At 44.4% G+C, this 17,479-nt stretch overlaps 1 protein-coding gene across 3 annotated transcripts; it reads left to right on the top strand.

The window, feature by feature from the left end:
* The first annotated feature begins 492 nt into the window (after positions 1-492).
* ttc1 (tetratricopeptide repeat domain 1) lies at positions 493-16,944 on the top strand. 3 transcript variants are annotated; one of them, XM_031754425.2, is made up of 8 exons: positions 493-579; positions 971-1,450; positions 1,533-1,593; positions 2,261-2,373; positions 3,478-3,514; positions 3,605-3,753; positions 16,199-16,253; positions 16,639-16,944. In XM_031754425.2, exons 2-8 carry the CDS (start codon positions 980-982, stop codon positions 16,773-16,775), a joined length of 1,023 nt encoding a protein of 340 aa, XP_031610285.2. In that variant the 5' UTR covers positions 493-579; positions 971-979; the 3' UTR covers positions 16,776-16,944. The 3 variants fall into 3 exon arrangements, 2 of the variants coding, with proteins under 2 accessions (XP_031610285.2, XP_039474798.1); XR_005614696.1 differs by adding an exon at positions 4,227-4,289 and having other exon boundaries at positions 529-1,450; positions 16,639-16,715; XM_039618864.1 differs by having other exon boundaries at positions 530-1,450; positions 16,199-16,303; positions 16,639-16,771.
* Positions 16,945-17,479: the final 535 nt, after the last annotated feature.

Below are 17,479 nucleotides of genomic sequence, written 5' to 3'. Positions count from 1 at the left end.
ACACAGTTATCACAGCTCGTACATTTTCTTTTTACACATATATATAAGCATTGAGCCAAATGTAACAATGCCAACATATTAAACGAACAATATTTGTCTCTTATATATAATACATCTGTATATACACTGTCAGAGATACTTGTCTTTGAGTGAAGATTTAAGGTGATATATATATATATCATAATAATCTGACAATACTATGATATTGGCCATATTATATTTACATTACCACAGTGAGATGATTTTAGTCTCACGAACAACATTAGCTAATTGTTATTTACCAATCTTAAAATGACTGTTCAGTACAGAAATGAAGCCCAACTATCATGTTTTACAGTCCTGTGGTCTCAGCCTCAGATACTCAACTAATCAAAGTGATGTCATGACAAAAATGAATGACCAACAAAACATTTTTTCTCCTTCATTTCTGTCAAACAAAGCTGTATGTAACGTTTCTCGCGGTTAGTATCAAGCCAATGAGCGGTACCTACAGGACACTTTAAAATGGAAGCGGAAGCGTTCCTCGTCTAGGAAGTGACGTCAGGGAGCGTGGTCGCGCAGATTCACCGGTGTTTACAGGTGAGACCGAAAAGCAGCTGATTGTAACGTTTCTGTGGTTATCGATCTGCAACGGACCGTCACCTCGATGACGTCAGGCGGAACCGTGATGTTGGATGCGGCTGACACGTGCGTGTAGAGTCCCAGCTGACCGTTAGCTTAGCTGTTAGCATATAGCTTCGTAGTAAACAAACAGAAACCTGACCAGTGTTCAATACCCGCTGATCAGCAGGAAGTGACGCAGACGCGCTGATCCTGCGGTGGCTGATCAGCTGATCACCACAGAAGAAGAGTGAGGCTGAGCAGGAACTGAAGCTGTTAGCTCAGTCACAGCTAGCCGGCTAACACTGGCTCTGTGTGACGTCAAAGGTCAGGCCTCTAATCGGTTAGTTAAATTTTTATTTTATCTCAGAGTTTCAGAATGAGCGGAGGAGGCATACAGAGACACAGCAGGGCCGAGGAGGAAGAGGAGGAGGAGGAGGAGGAGCACGAGGAGGACTTCTATGACTGTCCGGACACGCTGGAGCCTCCTGACCCCACTGCAGGAGGAGAGGAGAGCCAGCAGGATGTTCATTTTAAACACACACAGATTGAACGAGGAGACACAGAGAGGGAGGCAGCAGAAGGACACCAGGGAGAGGAGCGGGGAGACAGACTGAAGGAAGAGGAGGATGAGAAGGAGGTGAAAGCTCTGCTGGAGACAGAGGATGTGAAGCAGGGGGAGGAGGGGGTAGACGGGCTGAAGGAAGAGGAGGAGGTGAAGGAGCAACAAGATGGAGACTCCCTGCGTGACTCTGACTCAGAGCTGAAGGAGGAGGTGGGCCCAGCCGTAGAGTTTGATGATGATTACCTGAGGGAGGTGGAAAAGGAGCTGACCGAGGAGGAGATGGAGGTAACGCTTGCTGACGGGCACCTGCACTTAGAGGCATTTAGGTGTCGGCACACGGTGGTAAATCAGAGTTCTTCTTTTTCAGAGTCGACGGCAGCAGAGCATCAGTCTGAAGGAGGCGGGAAACGCCCACTTTAAGAGGGGAGGTGAGTCTGTGAGATCAGCACTGTGGAGCTCGTCCTGCATACTGCAAGGGGTCAGAGGTCACACTATCAGGGTTTCCCTTACATGGTCAAATGAGCTGCTTCTGACCAATTTAAAAAGGGCAGTATGGATCATGTGACTCATCTCACACAAACATGAACCGCCTAAACCACAGGTGAGAGTCTGTGTGACCTCTGACCCTGAACGACCTCTGACTCCAACCAACAGAATCTGGTGATCTGTGGCGGGAAAATAAATTTTGATTGCAGTGAATGATTTTGTGTCTGAGCGTGCTCAGTGCTGCCGCCTGCGTGTGAGACTTTATCCATGGAACCTGTATCCATGGAAACATGAAAGTTTCCTCTCCCACGGCCTGATGAAGGAGACGTGAAATCAGATCAGGGTGAATGAATGTGATTGGATGAACACGTGTTCAGGTATATGCTCTGTGTTTGCAGCTGACTGACAGAGACTTAATCACATGATCACATTCAGTCTGAGCTGCTGGAACAATCAATATTATTTATTACTGTTGCTCATGAGGAAACTGAGCTGTCTTCAGAAATGGTGATATCATACATGTTGATCTGTAACTGTGGTGATCTGGCGGTACAGATGCCAGGTGGGCTCTGGGCTCAGGTGTGTAACGTTTGCTTGTTGTCTCCACAGACTGGGCGGAGGCGGGGCGAAGCTACACGGATGCGCTGTCTGTGTGCCCCGTCTGTTTCAGCAGAGAGCGAGCCGTGCTGTTCTCCAATAGAGCCGCCGCGAGGCTGCACCTGGTAACATGCTAAAAACATGCTAGCTCTATGCCGGTATCGTTGCTAACATGAAGGATGTAGCGCTCTTGGTGTGACGGAAGTCTGGTTCTATGAGTACCTGCTTCACCTCTAACACAGCTTTGTGTTGGTTAGTCCCTTTGTGGCTCCGCACACAGATACACCTCATCCAATCAGGAGGAAGCGTCCTCACGCTGTAAACATCGCTCCTTTCCCTCTGAAACTTGGGTAAATGGTAAATGGACTGATTCTTACATAGCGCTTTTCTACTCTCCCGGAGTACTCAAAGCGCTCTATACAACATGCCTCATTCACACGCACTCATACAAATGGTAAATGGCCTGTATTTATATAGCGCCTTTATGGTCCCTAAGGACCCCAAAGCGCTTTACATACCCAGTCATCCACCCATTCACACACTGGTGATGGCAAGCTACGTTGTAGCCACAGCCACCCTGGGGCGCACTGACAGAGGCGAGGCTGCCGGACACTGGCGCCACCGGGCCCTCTGACCACCACCAGTAGGCAACGGGTGAAGTGTCTTGCCCAAGGACACAACGACCGAGACTGTCCGAGCCGGGGCTCGAACCGGTAACCTTCCGATTACAAGGCGAACTCCAAACTCTTGAGCCACGATCACTTCTAAACACAAGTGCAACTAATAAACATTCACACACATTCACACTCCGATGAACGCATCGGAGGGCAATTTGGGGTTAATATCTTGCCCAAGGATATTTGGCATGCAGACTGGGGAAGCCAGGAATCGAACCACCGACCTTCCAATCAGTAGCTGATCTGCTCTACCGCCTGAGCCACAGCCGCCCCCCTAACCTTTCTACTTTCTGTGTCACTTCCTGTGTGATGCCCTGTGCGTGGGTAAGCTGACACAGCCCCAAATTAGGCCGCTGGACATTTAATGTTGTGACTGCAGTTTGCTCGAGTCACCAGGTTCAGCAGGTGGGCATTTCCTCCTGATTGGCCAATGAGAGCAAAGGTTTGAAGCATGTGCAAAACACTGCATGTTAGCAATGATCAGTTATCAGTAATGCCATTAGCTGGGTGCTAACAGGTTAGCGGCGTACTAACAGTGTGTGTCTCTGTCAGGATCTGAAGGAGCAGGCGATCTCAGACTGCAGCAGAGGTGAGTGATGACATCACACCCCTCCTGGGTAGCACCGGCTGTGTAATGATTATTCATTGTACTGACTGATTGGCTTTGTGGTTCCCATAGCAATAGCGCTGGATCCTGACTACCTGCGGGCGCTGCTGAGGAGGGCGGAGCTTTACGAGCAGACAGAGAAGCTGGACGAGGCTCTGGAGGACTACCAGAAGGTGCTGGAGCGAGACCCAAACAATGTTGCTGCCAGGCAGGCGGCCATGGTGAGTTCACTGACTGTGGGACAAGGCAGAACCAGGCAAGCTCTGTCTAATGTTATAATCTAAAATGTGAGCTAAAAGCCAAAGAAGCTGGAATTCTCCATTTCATTTAATAATAATAATAATAATAATGATAATAATAATAACTTTATTTATAAAGCACCTTCAAGCAAAGTGCTGTACAACTGTTTGAAAAAAAGGTTTAAAAGTAATACATAGCACTACAGATAGGAGACACAGTACAAGTTAAGAACAGAGAAAAAAGAGAAATTAAGAACAAAATAAAAAGAAGAAAACATTTAAAACCTAAAAGCCATAGAGTTAAGACATGTAGGATAAGGTAAACAAGTGTGTCTTCAGCTTAGCTTTAAAAACCTCGACAGAGCATGCCTGCCTAATATCTTGAGGGAGGTTATTCCATAAAACCGGGCACGAAAAGAAAAGCACGCTCTCCAATTTTCTTTTCCTGGCTTTAGGAACTTTTAAAAGACCAGAGTCCTGAGATCGGAGAGCACGGGATGGAATATACCGTGTAAAAGGTCAGAGAGATACTGAAGGTGCTAATCCATTTAAAGCCTTGTAAGTGAGCAACAGGACTTTAAAATCAGCTCGAACCGGACAAGGTAGCCAATGAAGAGAGTATAAAACAGGGCTAATATGTTCAAATTTTCCAGTTCTTGTTAAAATACGAGCAGCTGCGTTTTGCACCATCTGTAGACCTTTAAAACTTTTCTTTGGTAGCCCTGAGAAAAGAGCATTACAGTAATCAATGCGTGAGGACACAAATGAATGAACAAGAATCTCTGCAGTATCGTTTGACAAAACGTGTCTAATTCTAGCTATGTTCCTCAAGTGATAAAAGGCGGTTTTTGTTATTTCTTTTATATGAGACTCAAAAGAGAGCGCCGTGTCAAACCACACGCCCAAATTTTTTACTTTGTCTCTACAAGTTATGACCCTATCATCAATTCTCAGGGTAAAATTTTGGGACGAGTGCTGAAATTTAGGCGGTCCAATGACCATCAACTCTGTTTTATCAGTATTTAAGCACAGGAAATTATCCGATAACCAGCCCTTAATTGCTGATAGACAAGATTCCAATTTAGAGATTTCAGTACAGTTTCCAATTATTAGAGGAACATAGAGCTGCAGGTCGTCAGCATAACAATGAAAGGTTACTTTAAAAGAACGTAAAAGAGCACCAAGAGGCGACAGATACATAGAGAACAGCAGTGGTCCAAGCACAGAGCCCTGAGGGACCCCATGCCTCACCACACAGGTCTCAGAAAGAACATTTTTAAAACTAACAGTCTGAGACCTCCCTGACAGGTAAGATCTCAGCCATGATAAAACATTCCCTGTAATTCCAATAAAATGTTCAAGCCTATCCAATAAAATGCCGTGATCAACAGTGTCAAATGCGGCACTTAGGTCCAGTAGTAATAAGACTGAAGTGCGATCATTGTCTGCATGTACCAGCAGATCATTTACCACTTTTACTAAAGCTGTTTCTGTGGAGTGATTTGGTCTAAAAGCAGACTGAAATGGTTCAAACAAATTGTTTGTTGACAAATGCTCAGTGAGCTGCTTAAAAACCACTTTTTCAAAGACTTTAGACAAGAAAGACAGATGTGAGATGGGTCTATAGTTTGCAACCATGTCAACATCTAGTCCAGGCTTTTTCAAGATCGGCACTACCACAGCTGATTTATAACATTCAGGGAAGACTCCAGTCATCAATGAAATATTTAGAAGAAACAGAATGTAGGGTCCTAATGCTGACCACAGTTCTTTTATAGCCCAGGCTGGTAAAGGATCCAATGAACAGGTTGTACTACGAGCTGCTTTTACAACCTTGGTTAATTCAGACAGAGAAATGACCTTAAAATCAGAGAACAGTTTATCAGCAGCAACAGGCAAGACATCTGAGTAGTCTGACAAACTACCTGAGGAAGGAATAATCTGATTCCTAAGTGTGTCCGCCTATCACTGAAAAACACAAGAAAATCATGAGCCATCAAGTTAGAACAGCAGAGAGTTGACTTGCTCTCTGTAAGTTGTGATACTGTGTTAAATAATAGTTTTGAATTATGTTTATGACTCATGATAAGATTTGAGAAGTAATTTGCTTTCGCTGTCAACATCGCTGATTGGAAAGAAGTCAGGGAGTCCTTCCAAGCCCGAAGAAATACTTCTAATCTGGAAGATCTCCAGTGACGCCTGCCTTTCTACAATTTCTCCTTAGATTCAATAGCTCCTCGCTTAGCCAAGGCATAGGGTTCTTTTTTTGACATTTTAGCTTCTTCACGGGAGCAACAGAATCCAGTAGCTCAAGAAGTGTATTATTTAAGTTCACAGTCAAAGAGTCCACACATAACCCCTGGGTAAAATGGGGTCCAACACCTCAGGTAGATGTAGTTTAACTCCAAGCAATGCCTCAGGGCTAATAAAACGAGATGATCTGAGGGCAGTTTTCCCCTCTCAAAAGCTGGAGATTTAGGGATTAGAATATCAAATAAAATTGCTGAGTGGTCTAAAATAGGTAGAAGACAGTTTTCAGTCATCGATATATTCAGTCCATAACCTAAGACAAGATCTAGGGTGTGGCCCATACGTGTTGGCCCAGACATCAGTTGTGTAAAATTCAAGGAGTCAATTATATTTAAGAAATCTTTGACCAGGGTTTATCCTCACAGCACAAATGGATATTAAAGTCCCCCACTATAAGAATCCTTTCATAGTGAACAATAAAACATGTCAAGAAGTCTGAGAATTCGAGATAAACAAATCATTATATTTAGGTGGACGATAGATGACTATAATTAGAACCATAGGACAGTTTAAGATCAGGAGTTGGGACTCAAATGAGGTAAAACACCAGGACTTTGTATCTGTTTGCATTTAAAACAGCTTTTGATGATAGAGGCTACCCGCCTCCCTCCCAGACAGCCTGGGGAGCTGAAAAAGCTGGCATCAGTGGGGCACAGATCCAACAAGGGTGCCACTTCCCCATCGCAGCCATGTCTCGGTTAGGAGCATGATATCCAATTTATACGTGTCGAAAAAGTCTCAAGAACATGAGTTTTATTTGATACCGATCTTGTGTTTAAGAGAGCTAAATTAACTCTCTGTCCATCTGTGGTGGCAGGCAGCAGTTGTAGATTATTTATATTCACTCCACCTTCCCTCGCATCCCGTCGGGCGTAGCGCCAATAAAGCAGCATCCGGTGAGCATGCTCCGATGACGCCGGTAAACAGGAAGAAGGCAACGCTGTTTGAGGCCAGAGTAAGGTCCTAAACAGCGAGGGTCGCCGATGGTGAAAGCCCACCGCATGCGAGCTCTAACCCGAACACGCTTCCCAGAGCGCGCCCACGCCCACGTCCATTTATCCAGCGCTTTCGCTCAAGGAGTCCAAGGGGATCGCAGCGGTGCAGTTCCTCCGCATCGACACCAGCGGCGGCGGAGTCCTCCACATTGCTCGTTAATGCTGGGAAACTTCGGTAGTGAGTCACGGATGTTAAGCAGCATCTGTCGCTCATAAACCAACAAAGAGTGGGTTTTTAAAACTAGCAGGGACACCACTAAGAGCATAAATAAGAAACATATCGGGACCGGGAGACGGCGTGCCATGACACTCGGCGCCATCTTGCAAACTGTTACCAGTTTGCCTCATGTGTAATTCATGAGTCTTTAAGCTACAATGCCAGTTAACGTTACCGGAGTTTTAGAAACAGGAAGTGAACCCGGCTGATGGAGTACTGTGTAGGTGAAATCATGATGAATGTAAATTCACTGAAAAGCTCTCAAACTAAGGACGTCTGTGGGCTGTTACAGTTTGTCTGTCTTGTAGGCAGGTCACCATGGTAACCACTGTGGTGTGTTCATGACGGCGCCAGGTCAGAGTGTTCTCAAAGCCCTGCTGAGGTCACTTCTCTGTAGAAGAAGAGCACTCGTGTTGGTGCTGATCTTATAGACTTACTGTGGTGATTAACACCTTAACTCTTACATGTGAAGGGTCCCCGGTTTGATGCTGGGAGAACACACAGACTCCGGGCAGGCCTGAGACCATGTGAGTGCTGTCAGGAAGTGAAATCAAACACCTGCTGTGAGGGGGAACAGCTGGAATCACCTGCACCATCTGTTTGACACCATCAGTCATCGTCTAACTCAGCTTGTTTTTATGAGGATGCTCCTCTGTGGATTCAGTCGTGTTTAGAAAGAATCGTGTACGTATGTATGGCATCACATCGCCTCACCTGTTCTGCAGGCTCCCGCCCGCTGTAACCACGCCTTACATAAACCGCCTCCCTGCTGTGTGTCCGTGGATGTAAACGACACTCGGACAGCATCCTGAATTCTCAGAGGCGCTGACGCAGTTCGAGGAAAGGCTCACTACATCGCGGCTTTTATTTAACACTAAAACCTGACTGATGTTACACGAAAAGATATTCCTGCAGGGGGCGGAGCTTCACTTTGGACTCTTCTGTTATTGTTAAATTAACACGCAGCATCCGGTCCTGCACTGAGTTTCACTCACAGGTGAAATAAAGCAGAATTTAAACAAATCATGCCTTCACGTCACCTCCTCTGATCCTTTTCATCAAAGACTGTGAGGTTGCACCTTCACCCCTAGAGGGGGCTGTTAGATTACTCGTCAGGTGATCCACATGTCTGCTCAATTCAGTTCAGTTGTACTTAGACAGCTTAAACAGCTCCACAGTCACCTCGAGGTGCTTTAAATTGTCAGGTAAAGACCCTGCAGTAATACAGAACCATCATATGAAGTTGAAAACTTTAGACCAATATCTAAGCTGCCATTTTTATCTAAAGTCTTGGAAAAAGTAGTATATAACCAATTGATCCCGTACTTGAATGCACAAAATGTTCAAGAGATTTTCCAATCTGGTTTTAAAGCAATGCTTTAAAGCAATAGCACTGAATCAGCACTTTTAAAAATTTTTAATGATATATTTTTATCATGTGATTCTGGTGAAAGTGTCATTCTTATTTTACTCGATTTAACTGCTGCATTTGACACTGTAGACCCTGAAATTTTATTCTTGCGTTTGGAGCAGTGTGTCGGTATAACAGGTGTGGCTCTGAAATGGTTCAGGTCTTACTTAACAAATCAAACCTTTTCAGTTCGCTTAGGAAACTGTGAGTCCTCCCGTGCTCCGTTGTCTCATGGAGTACCACAGGGTTCCATTCTCGGCCCTATCCTGTTTTCGCTTTATTTACTTCCCTTGGGCTCAATTTTTAGGAGACACGGACTCTCTTTTCATTGTTATGCAGATGACTGCCAGATTTATGTTCCTCTTAAAGAGAAAGATGGGTTGTCTGTAAATCGCTTGCAAACATGTCTGGAGGACGTCAAGTCATGGTTAGCGGTAAACTTTCTTTGTTTTAATGATTCTAAAACTGAAGTAATGGTGTTCAGACCTGCCTCCACTGGTGTTCCGTGTGTTGATTTTCAATCCCTGAAATCATTTTGTAAACCAGAGATTGTAAATCTGAATTTAAGCTTGAAAGCCAGATCGGGTCGCTTGTAAGGTCTAGTTTCTTTCATCTGAGGCAGCTGGCCAAACTTAAGCACTTTCTTGCGCGACAGCAATTTGAAACAGTAATCCACGACTTTGTAACCGTTCGGCTGGATTACTGTAATTCTCTTTATTATGGGGTGAGTCAATCTTCTTTTTTATCGACTGCAGCTAGTTCAGAATGCTGCTGCACATCTTTTAACTGGCACTCGTAGATGCGAGCATATCACCCCAGTTTTATATTCACTTCATTGGCTGCCCGTGCATTTTAGGATCATTTTAAGCTGCTTTTATTTGTTTTTAAATGTTTGTCCAATGCTGCCCCTCTGTACCTCTCTGAGTTTCTTCATCTATACATACCTTCCCGGTCCCTCGAGTCGGCAGACCAGCTCCTCCTGAGTGTGCCCAGGACTAATCGTAAGCTCAGAGGGGATCGGGCGTTTGCTGTGGCGGCACCAAAATTGTGGAATGAGTTGCCTTTACATGTTAGACAGGCACCTTCCTTATCTGTTTTTAAATCACATCTTAAAACATATTTATTTACCTTGGCTTTCAGCACAGCAGGACTTGTTGATCTCTCTTAATATGTTTCTTATTAATTATATTATTTTTAATTTTAAGATATTCCATATGTAATTTAAACTGTTTTCTCTTTGTTTTATATTTGTAGCACTTGGCCAACATTGTTGGCTGTAAAGTGCGTTATAAATAATGATGCTATGCTATGCTATATGACCCCTATGAGCAGGTACAGTGACAGTAGGAAGGAAAGACTCTGTTGTAACAGGAAGAAACCTCCAGCAGAACCCCGCCAGGAGAGGCGGGGCCATCTGAGAGATTGGCTGAGGATGATAAAGACAGGACAAAGAGATGCTGTGGAAGAGAGCCAGAGTTGAATAATAACTAATGATTAAATGCAGAGAGGTGTATAAACACCCAGTGCATCTTGGGAATCCCCCAGTAGCAGTTAAATGTTATTTGTGAAGAAGTTCATGAAGTCATTACCAGTTAATGTTAAAGGGATGGTTGGCTCAACAGAGCTCTGTTTCAGTCATTTGGTTTCAGTCATTTGCATAATGACTGAAACCAGCCCACTGAAGTGTTCCTTCAGTGGGCTGGTTTCAGTCATTTTGCAAATGTACTGTTTATAAGATTTGGGGAAACCTGCAGTCAGCTGAGACTGAAGAAGTCACTTGGATGAGTGACGAAACGTTTCTCCCACAAAACGCTACGTCCAGATGAACAGATTCAACTTTTGGAGATTTACTTTCCTGGATGATTGAGAATGCATCAAGACCTTTTAACCCACTTTGGCAAGGACTGCCTAAAGCTTGTACGTCAGTATGAGCAAACAGCACGTAAGATGGCGGACTACAGGAACCACCTGAGATTCAGCCTCAGATGCCGACAAAACAGGATTACTCCTAAAAGTCTGCAAATGAGCTCTTCAGTTAAAGGCTTCCGGGCAACAAAAATCCTCCAGAAGGCACAGCATCAGTTGCTTAATGAACGGGTGAGGCAAACAAATTTTACCATCGACATGCTAAAATCTCAAGAGGAGCGGATCCGACGGAGACTGACTATGCTTTTAGATGAGAATACTCTTAAAAAGGTGTTTGACTTCACTGAGAAGGCTCGTCTAGCACAGCACAAGAAGTCTAAGACCAGGCAACAAAGGAAGCTTGACTTACTTTTTGTACGTCGGAAACCACCACAAAATACGGAGAGTGTCCTCAGTGGCCAGAAGAGACAAGGATGCGACACGGAGGATGTGGACAAGTTGGTGAAGAATTTGTCTGACAGACAGCTCAGCCAAACAGAGAAAAACATCCTTGCTAAAGGGTTGAATTTTGCCGTCACACCGAGACAAATCCCACTAGTGGAGCTGATCACAGCCATAGAAACAGCGATTCGTAACAACAATATTGCAGAAGTGGAAGCGGAGCAACTACGGACGAAAGTTTCGGCCTGTCTCAGCAATGCAAAGCCCCCAGCATCCAACATCACCATGGAGGAGAGGAAGGCACTCACATCACTTAGTGATGACAACAACATTATCATCCTTTCGGCAGACAAGGGTAGGTGCACAGTATTGCTTAACCAGAAAGACTATCATGAGAAGATTTTGTCACTACTCAGTGATTAAAAATACTTATGAACCCCTGAAACGAGACCCAGGAAGTGGCTACAGGAGGAGGGTGATAGACTGTCTGAAGCAGTTAGAACAAGACAAGGCTATCGACCGGACCTCATACCACAGGCTGTACCCAGGGGAGTCTACACCAAGTCTGTATGGTTTACCGAAAATACATAAGCAGGGTGCACCTTTAAGACCAATTGTCTGCATGATCAACTCTGTCACCTATAACATCTCCAAGTTTCTGGCTTCGATCCTCAACCCGCTGGTGGGCAGCTCTGAACACCACATCCAGAACACCCTGGATTTTGTTGAGAAAGTGAGAGATGTCATTATGGAGGCAGATGAAACCATGGTCTCGTCATTTACGTTACATCTCTCTTCACTTGCATCCCAGTCACAGAAGCGTTGGAGGTAGTCCGTGAGATTACAGGATGACACCAACCTCAGCAGCAGGACCACTCTCAGCATCGACCAAGTGTGTTTGCTTTTGGAACTGTGTCTTCATTCTACCTACTTCACATACAAGGGTCAGTTCTACAGGCAGAAACATGGGTGTGCCATGGGCTCCCAGTTTCACCCATCGTGGCCAATTTGTACATGGAAGAAGTGGAAAAGAGGGCTTTGCTATCCTACCCTGGAACACCACCAAGCCATTGGTTCAGATATGTGGATGACACCTGGGTGAAAATAAAATCTCAGGACGTACTACATTTCACGGATCACATTAACTCGGTGGACCAACACATCAAATTCACCAGGAGGATATGAAAAGTGGCAGGTTAGCCTTCTTAGACTGTGAGATTTCCATCAGTAATGGGGACATCTAAAAGCTGACGTGTACCGTAAACCCTACACATACGGATCAGTATCTAAGGTTTGACTCTCATCATCCACTGGAGCACAAACTGGGTGTCATCAGGACGCTACAACACAGAGCAAACACCATCTCCACTGACACAGCAGCCAGGGAGGCAGAAGAACAGCACATCAAGAAGGCCCTGAGTAAATGTGGTTATCCCAGCTGGACTTTTGTCAAAGCTGGGAAGGCACCTAAAGAAAGCTCCAGCCGATCCAGGAGAGAAGGACAACCGCTGCCCAGGCGAAAACCTGTAGTGATCCCGTATGTGTCAGGAGTATCGGAGCAGTTGAGACGCATTTTTTCTAAACACCGGGTCTCTGTTGCTTTTAAACCCCAAAATACGCTGCGCCAAAAACTGGTCCACCCCAAGGATCGGGTCCCCCGACACAAACAGAGTAACATAGTGTACGCTGTTCAGTGCCAGGAGGATTGGCAGGATTTATACATCGGGGAAACCAAACAACCTCTAGCGAAGCGGATGGCACAACACAGAAGAGCAACCTCATCAGGCCAGGACTCTGCAGTTTATTTACACCTACAGGCCAGTGGACACTCTTTCAATGATGAGGATGTACACATCCTGGACAGGGAAGAACGCTGGTTTGAGGGCGGAGTCAAGGAGGCCATTTACGTGAGAAGGGAAAGACCATCTCTGAATGGAGGAGGGGGCCTAAGGGTACATCTGTCACCATCTTACAATGCTGTGATTGCAGCCATTCCCCAACTCTCTGTGAATGGTACTCATGGCCATTGATCAGTGATTGTTGATCAATGGTCATGAGAATTTGCATATTAATGATTAAGGAACTGACCTCCCAGCCCATTGTTCCTTCAGTGTGCTGGTTTCAGTCATTATGCAAATGTACTGCTTATAAGGTTTGGGGAAACCTGCAGTCAGCTGAGACTGAAGAAGTCACCTGGATGAGTGACAAAACGTTTCTCCCACAAAGCGCTACGTCCAGATGAACAGATTCAACTTTTGGAGACTCCCTCAGTAAAAAACAGTGGTTCCCAAACTTTTTTTGCTAGGTCCCCCACACAAACACATCCTCCAACCACACACACACAAACCCATATTTTGTTTTCAAACTTCATTGTAGTTTATTTCACACCTCAAACCTTTTGTAAATTAAATATAAGTTTACTTCAATAAATTACAGGTTGTAAGTAAATAAGCCACTACCGCTTTTAAATAACAGAAAAACAAACCATATTTAATTATTTTACATAGTTGTTGTTTTTACTGTAAGAATGTTCAACACTGCTATCAATACATTTTTGAAAAATGTCTCTCTGCAGGGCTCGCAAAATTTCAAAATCCCTGGTAGCCCTTCGGGCAGGGACTAACCCTACCCTAACCCTACAGTTTTTGGTAGCCCAAAATAAATTTAAGTAGCCCGAATAAAAAAGGGAGCAATTTTTTTATGTTTTGTTTCCTGTTTTGTTTCCGTTACAATATTAAATTTAATGTATAATATTGTAACGGAAACAAAACATTAATTATAAAATTGTTGAAACACAAATTACAACATTGTATAAAAATTACAATCATCAACTCAAATACTTGGATCTAATTGAACAGAAATTTCTATGAACTTGTAAGAACTGTGAATCAGTCTGTGTCAGATCCTGAATTTGAAATTTCCACTGAAGTCACAGGTAAGAGGTACATGGAACCAAGATCGAGGACATTTGCTTTTTGAAGTTTGCAAAGACTGCTAAATTTTGCCAATGGTAGTTCACTCTTTGCAACACAGTACTAAACAGATTTTTCAGGTTGATTTTTAGTATGTTATTTGCAGACTGAGCAATAATGCATTTCTTGCATTTCTCATGGGTTCTAATGGGGGCCTTTCTTAAAATTACTGGTCCCAGTAACAAAGGCGCTTGTCGACTCAGAAATCGAGGGAAACCAACAACACACCCGGCAGAACATTGTTATTTACAGGGGTGCACATAAGTGGTCCGCATGTGCGCATTCGCTGTCAAAATAAAAGACGCGCACATTCTGCACCACATCTCTGTGCGTTCATCATTTGTTTGAAGCCAGCTCACCTCCTGCAACCACTTTTCCGAGAGTACGCGCTTCTTTTGTGGTTCGGACTCCTTCTGACGTTTCTTTGGAGGTGGAGGAACACCAAAGTAATTGCTTAAAGGAGCTTCTTCGACATCTTTAAGAGTTATAAACAAATGTCTGTCCTCCTCCAGAAAATCTTATGTACTAAAACACGCGTTGCAACTTCTTATCTTGTGCGCGTTAATTATTTTGACAGCGAATGCGCACCTGCGGACCACTTATGTGCACCCCTGATTATTTAGCTTGTCATATTGCAGCCACAGAAATTCTTTTGTCCATGAGACCATAAAGCTGCACTTTCTTTTTGCCTTATAGTCTGATTTGTCATAACTTTTCCGTTTTGTGGCAAGCTTTTCTTTGGCTGTCACTTCTTCACCCTGACCGGTCTTATTTGGCTCAGCAGAACTAAAATATATATCCTGCCGCTTTTACACACGCACTCACATAACGCTGAGCGATTCTCTGCGCGATCAACCTCTCACATGTTGCTGCGGGAGAGTTCACTTGTCATGTTCGCATAGTAAGCTAACGATTGATAAGACGATGTCAGAGGAATTGGTGCGCAAATTATCGTCACTCACCAATCAGTGCTGCCGCTCTCTACACACCGTTCGCGCGATTGCAAAGTGAAAGCAAAAAACAAGAGCAAATTCAAACGCGATTTCAATATGTCACATAGTGACAGTGGCTCATCGATGCCAATGACACAATTACCCAGCTACATGTCCGAAAGAATGCAAAAGCACTGACATATATTTGTCCTTCCTATAGCCCGACGGGCAGGGCAGAGATAGATTTTGGTAGCCCGACTGGAAAAATCGCTAGCCCCGGGACGTCGGGCTAGCGATTTTGCGAGCCCTGCTCTGTGCAAAATGGGTTTAAAACATAAACAGCTGTGGTATACTGTTTGTCTGTGAACCGGGGGAACAAACTGTGGCAGGTTCAGTGTTGTGCCAAGGTAGGTGTCACTGACAGATAGTTTCCCCTGCAGGAGACCTACCTTGGACGAAAGCAGTTGTGCAGGTGAAGCTAAAGGCAATAACAACAACAATAATAATAATAATAATAATAATAATAATAATAATAATAATAATAATAATAATAATAATAAATTTTATTTGAGGGCACCTTTCTAAAACCCAAGGTCACCTTACAAAGAGAAAGAGATGTCAATAAAACAGTAGATTCAAATAGATTCTAATAAATTAAAATACAAAAAACAAAAATAAATACAACAAATAAAAACAAAAAAAACATAAGATTTGACAGCAAGTAAAATCTGTGTTAAAGCGACATATGTTTCATCATATGTTCTAGTCTTTGGTTTGGAAGCATATCGGGTGATGCTTCATCCTCTGCTTTGTGTTTGTGTGGGAGCCCCATCAAAAACCTGTCCATTATGCTAGCTGTTTTTGGGGGGTTTTTTATTCATACCCCACCACCCCTGCAATGGCTCTGCAACCCCCCACCCCCCGCTAAAACATCTCAGCCAGTAAAAGAGAAACTCCTCCTCATTTCCTATTCAGTCGGACCTGCTGCAGAAGTTTGATGAAAAATCCACTTGACAGTGTCTCAGATCTTCAAACTTTTCTTCTAGTTTTGACTTCTTCACCTCCGTCTAACGTGGCGACTGCAGCAGCTTCCTGTGCCAGTTTGATGGTGTCACAGCGGCTTGCAGAGGGTCCAGTAGGGAGGGTTTACCAGGGCCTTCTGTGCTTATTCAGGTTCAGCCCCCGCCTCGGCGCTGACCTCTCTCTCTCTCTCTCTCTCTCACCCTGTGTGTGTCCCCGCCTGTGTGTGTCTCACCCTGTCTCCAACTGTGTGTCTCCATCAGAGGCTGCCTCAGCAAATCCAGGAGAGGAACGAGAAGCTGAAGGAGGAGATGCTTAGTACGTACTGCACCTGAACACATCCTTAATCAATCATCCATGAATGTGTGGTACGTACCTGTCGGTGCGACATGCAGCTTTGTCTCCACCTGAAAAGGTACCAGTGTTTTTCAGCCATAACATCACCTGTGACAGGTGAGAGGAGCCAATCGGTGACAGTGAGGAAATGAATTCATATGATCGATCCATGTGATTTTAAAGGCACACACAGATCAGGCATGAACTCTGATCAGCTGTTGGCTCTGATTGTTCACATTACAGAGATGAGACTTAAACAATAAAAGAATGCAGCCTGATGGCGCAGGGCCTGAAGTCCTTTCAGAATAAAAGCCATGCATTAGACATACAATGGAGCTGTGATCTCTGTGTTACCTCTGACCCACAGGTAAGCTGAAGGACCTGGGTAACATGATCCTGCGGCCGTTCGGACTCTCCACCAACAACTTTCAGGTGAACCAGGACGCGGCCAGCGGTGCCTACTCCATCAACTTCATCCAGAACCCCAACAACAACAACAGGTGATGATGTCACAGTGACGTCGTCGCTCACAGCCGTGACAACACACCACAGAGCAGCAGTTCACCTGTCTGCTGATCAGTTTAGTTACTGATCATGAAGAAGCCAGTACGGACTGGTGATTGATTGGTGATTGACTCTTAATGAAGAGGAATAAAAAACCTCTGAAAGGTGATCTGTTCCAACCAGACTCCATTCATTTTCTGTCTGATTTAAGCTGCTCTAATGAAACTCCTACTCTGAGCTTTTATGCATCACGGCAGTTACCTCTGATGGTGTTGAGCTGGATTAGGCCCCGCCTCCTCTGTGCTAAAGCAGTTCCAGCTGTGCAGGTGTGAGTCTTTATTAATAAAGTAAGCAGACAGCCTGTTGTCCTACAGAGGGGTGTGGCCACAGACTGAGGTCATGAAGGCAGGTACAGAGCACTTGCTGACCTCAGTGTCAGCGCTCTGATGGATCAGCTGTTTGTGACACAACAACCTGATTAGACTTAATTATCCTGACAGCAGGTGACTTCCTGTCTGACATCAAGCCCCGCCTCTAACAGCAGTATTAGCTCCTGGAAACCAAAGAAGAAGAGTGCCTTCCAATTTCTTTTTTGTGTTATTTCTTTTTGAGCCTAAAAACTGCTTATAATTATTATTTTTTTAAACACACAGGATGTCGACTATAGTGGACAAAAGGACAACTTTGGTTTGAAATTACAGCTG

The sequence above is a fragment of the Oreochromis aureus genome, linkage group 10 (genome assembly GCF_013358895.1).
Source record: "Oreochromis aureus strain Israel breed Guangdong linkage group 10, ZZ_aureus, whole genome shotgun sequence".
Taxonomy (NCBI): Eukaryota; Metazoa; Chordata; class Actinopteri; order Cichliformes; family Cichlidae; genus Oreochromis; species Oreochromis aureus.
This window is presented reverse-complemented; position numbering and strand designations above follow the sequence as displayed.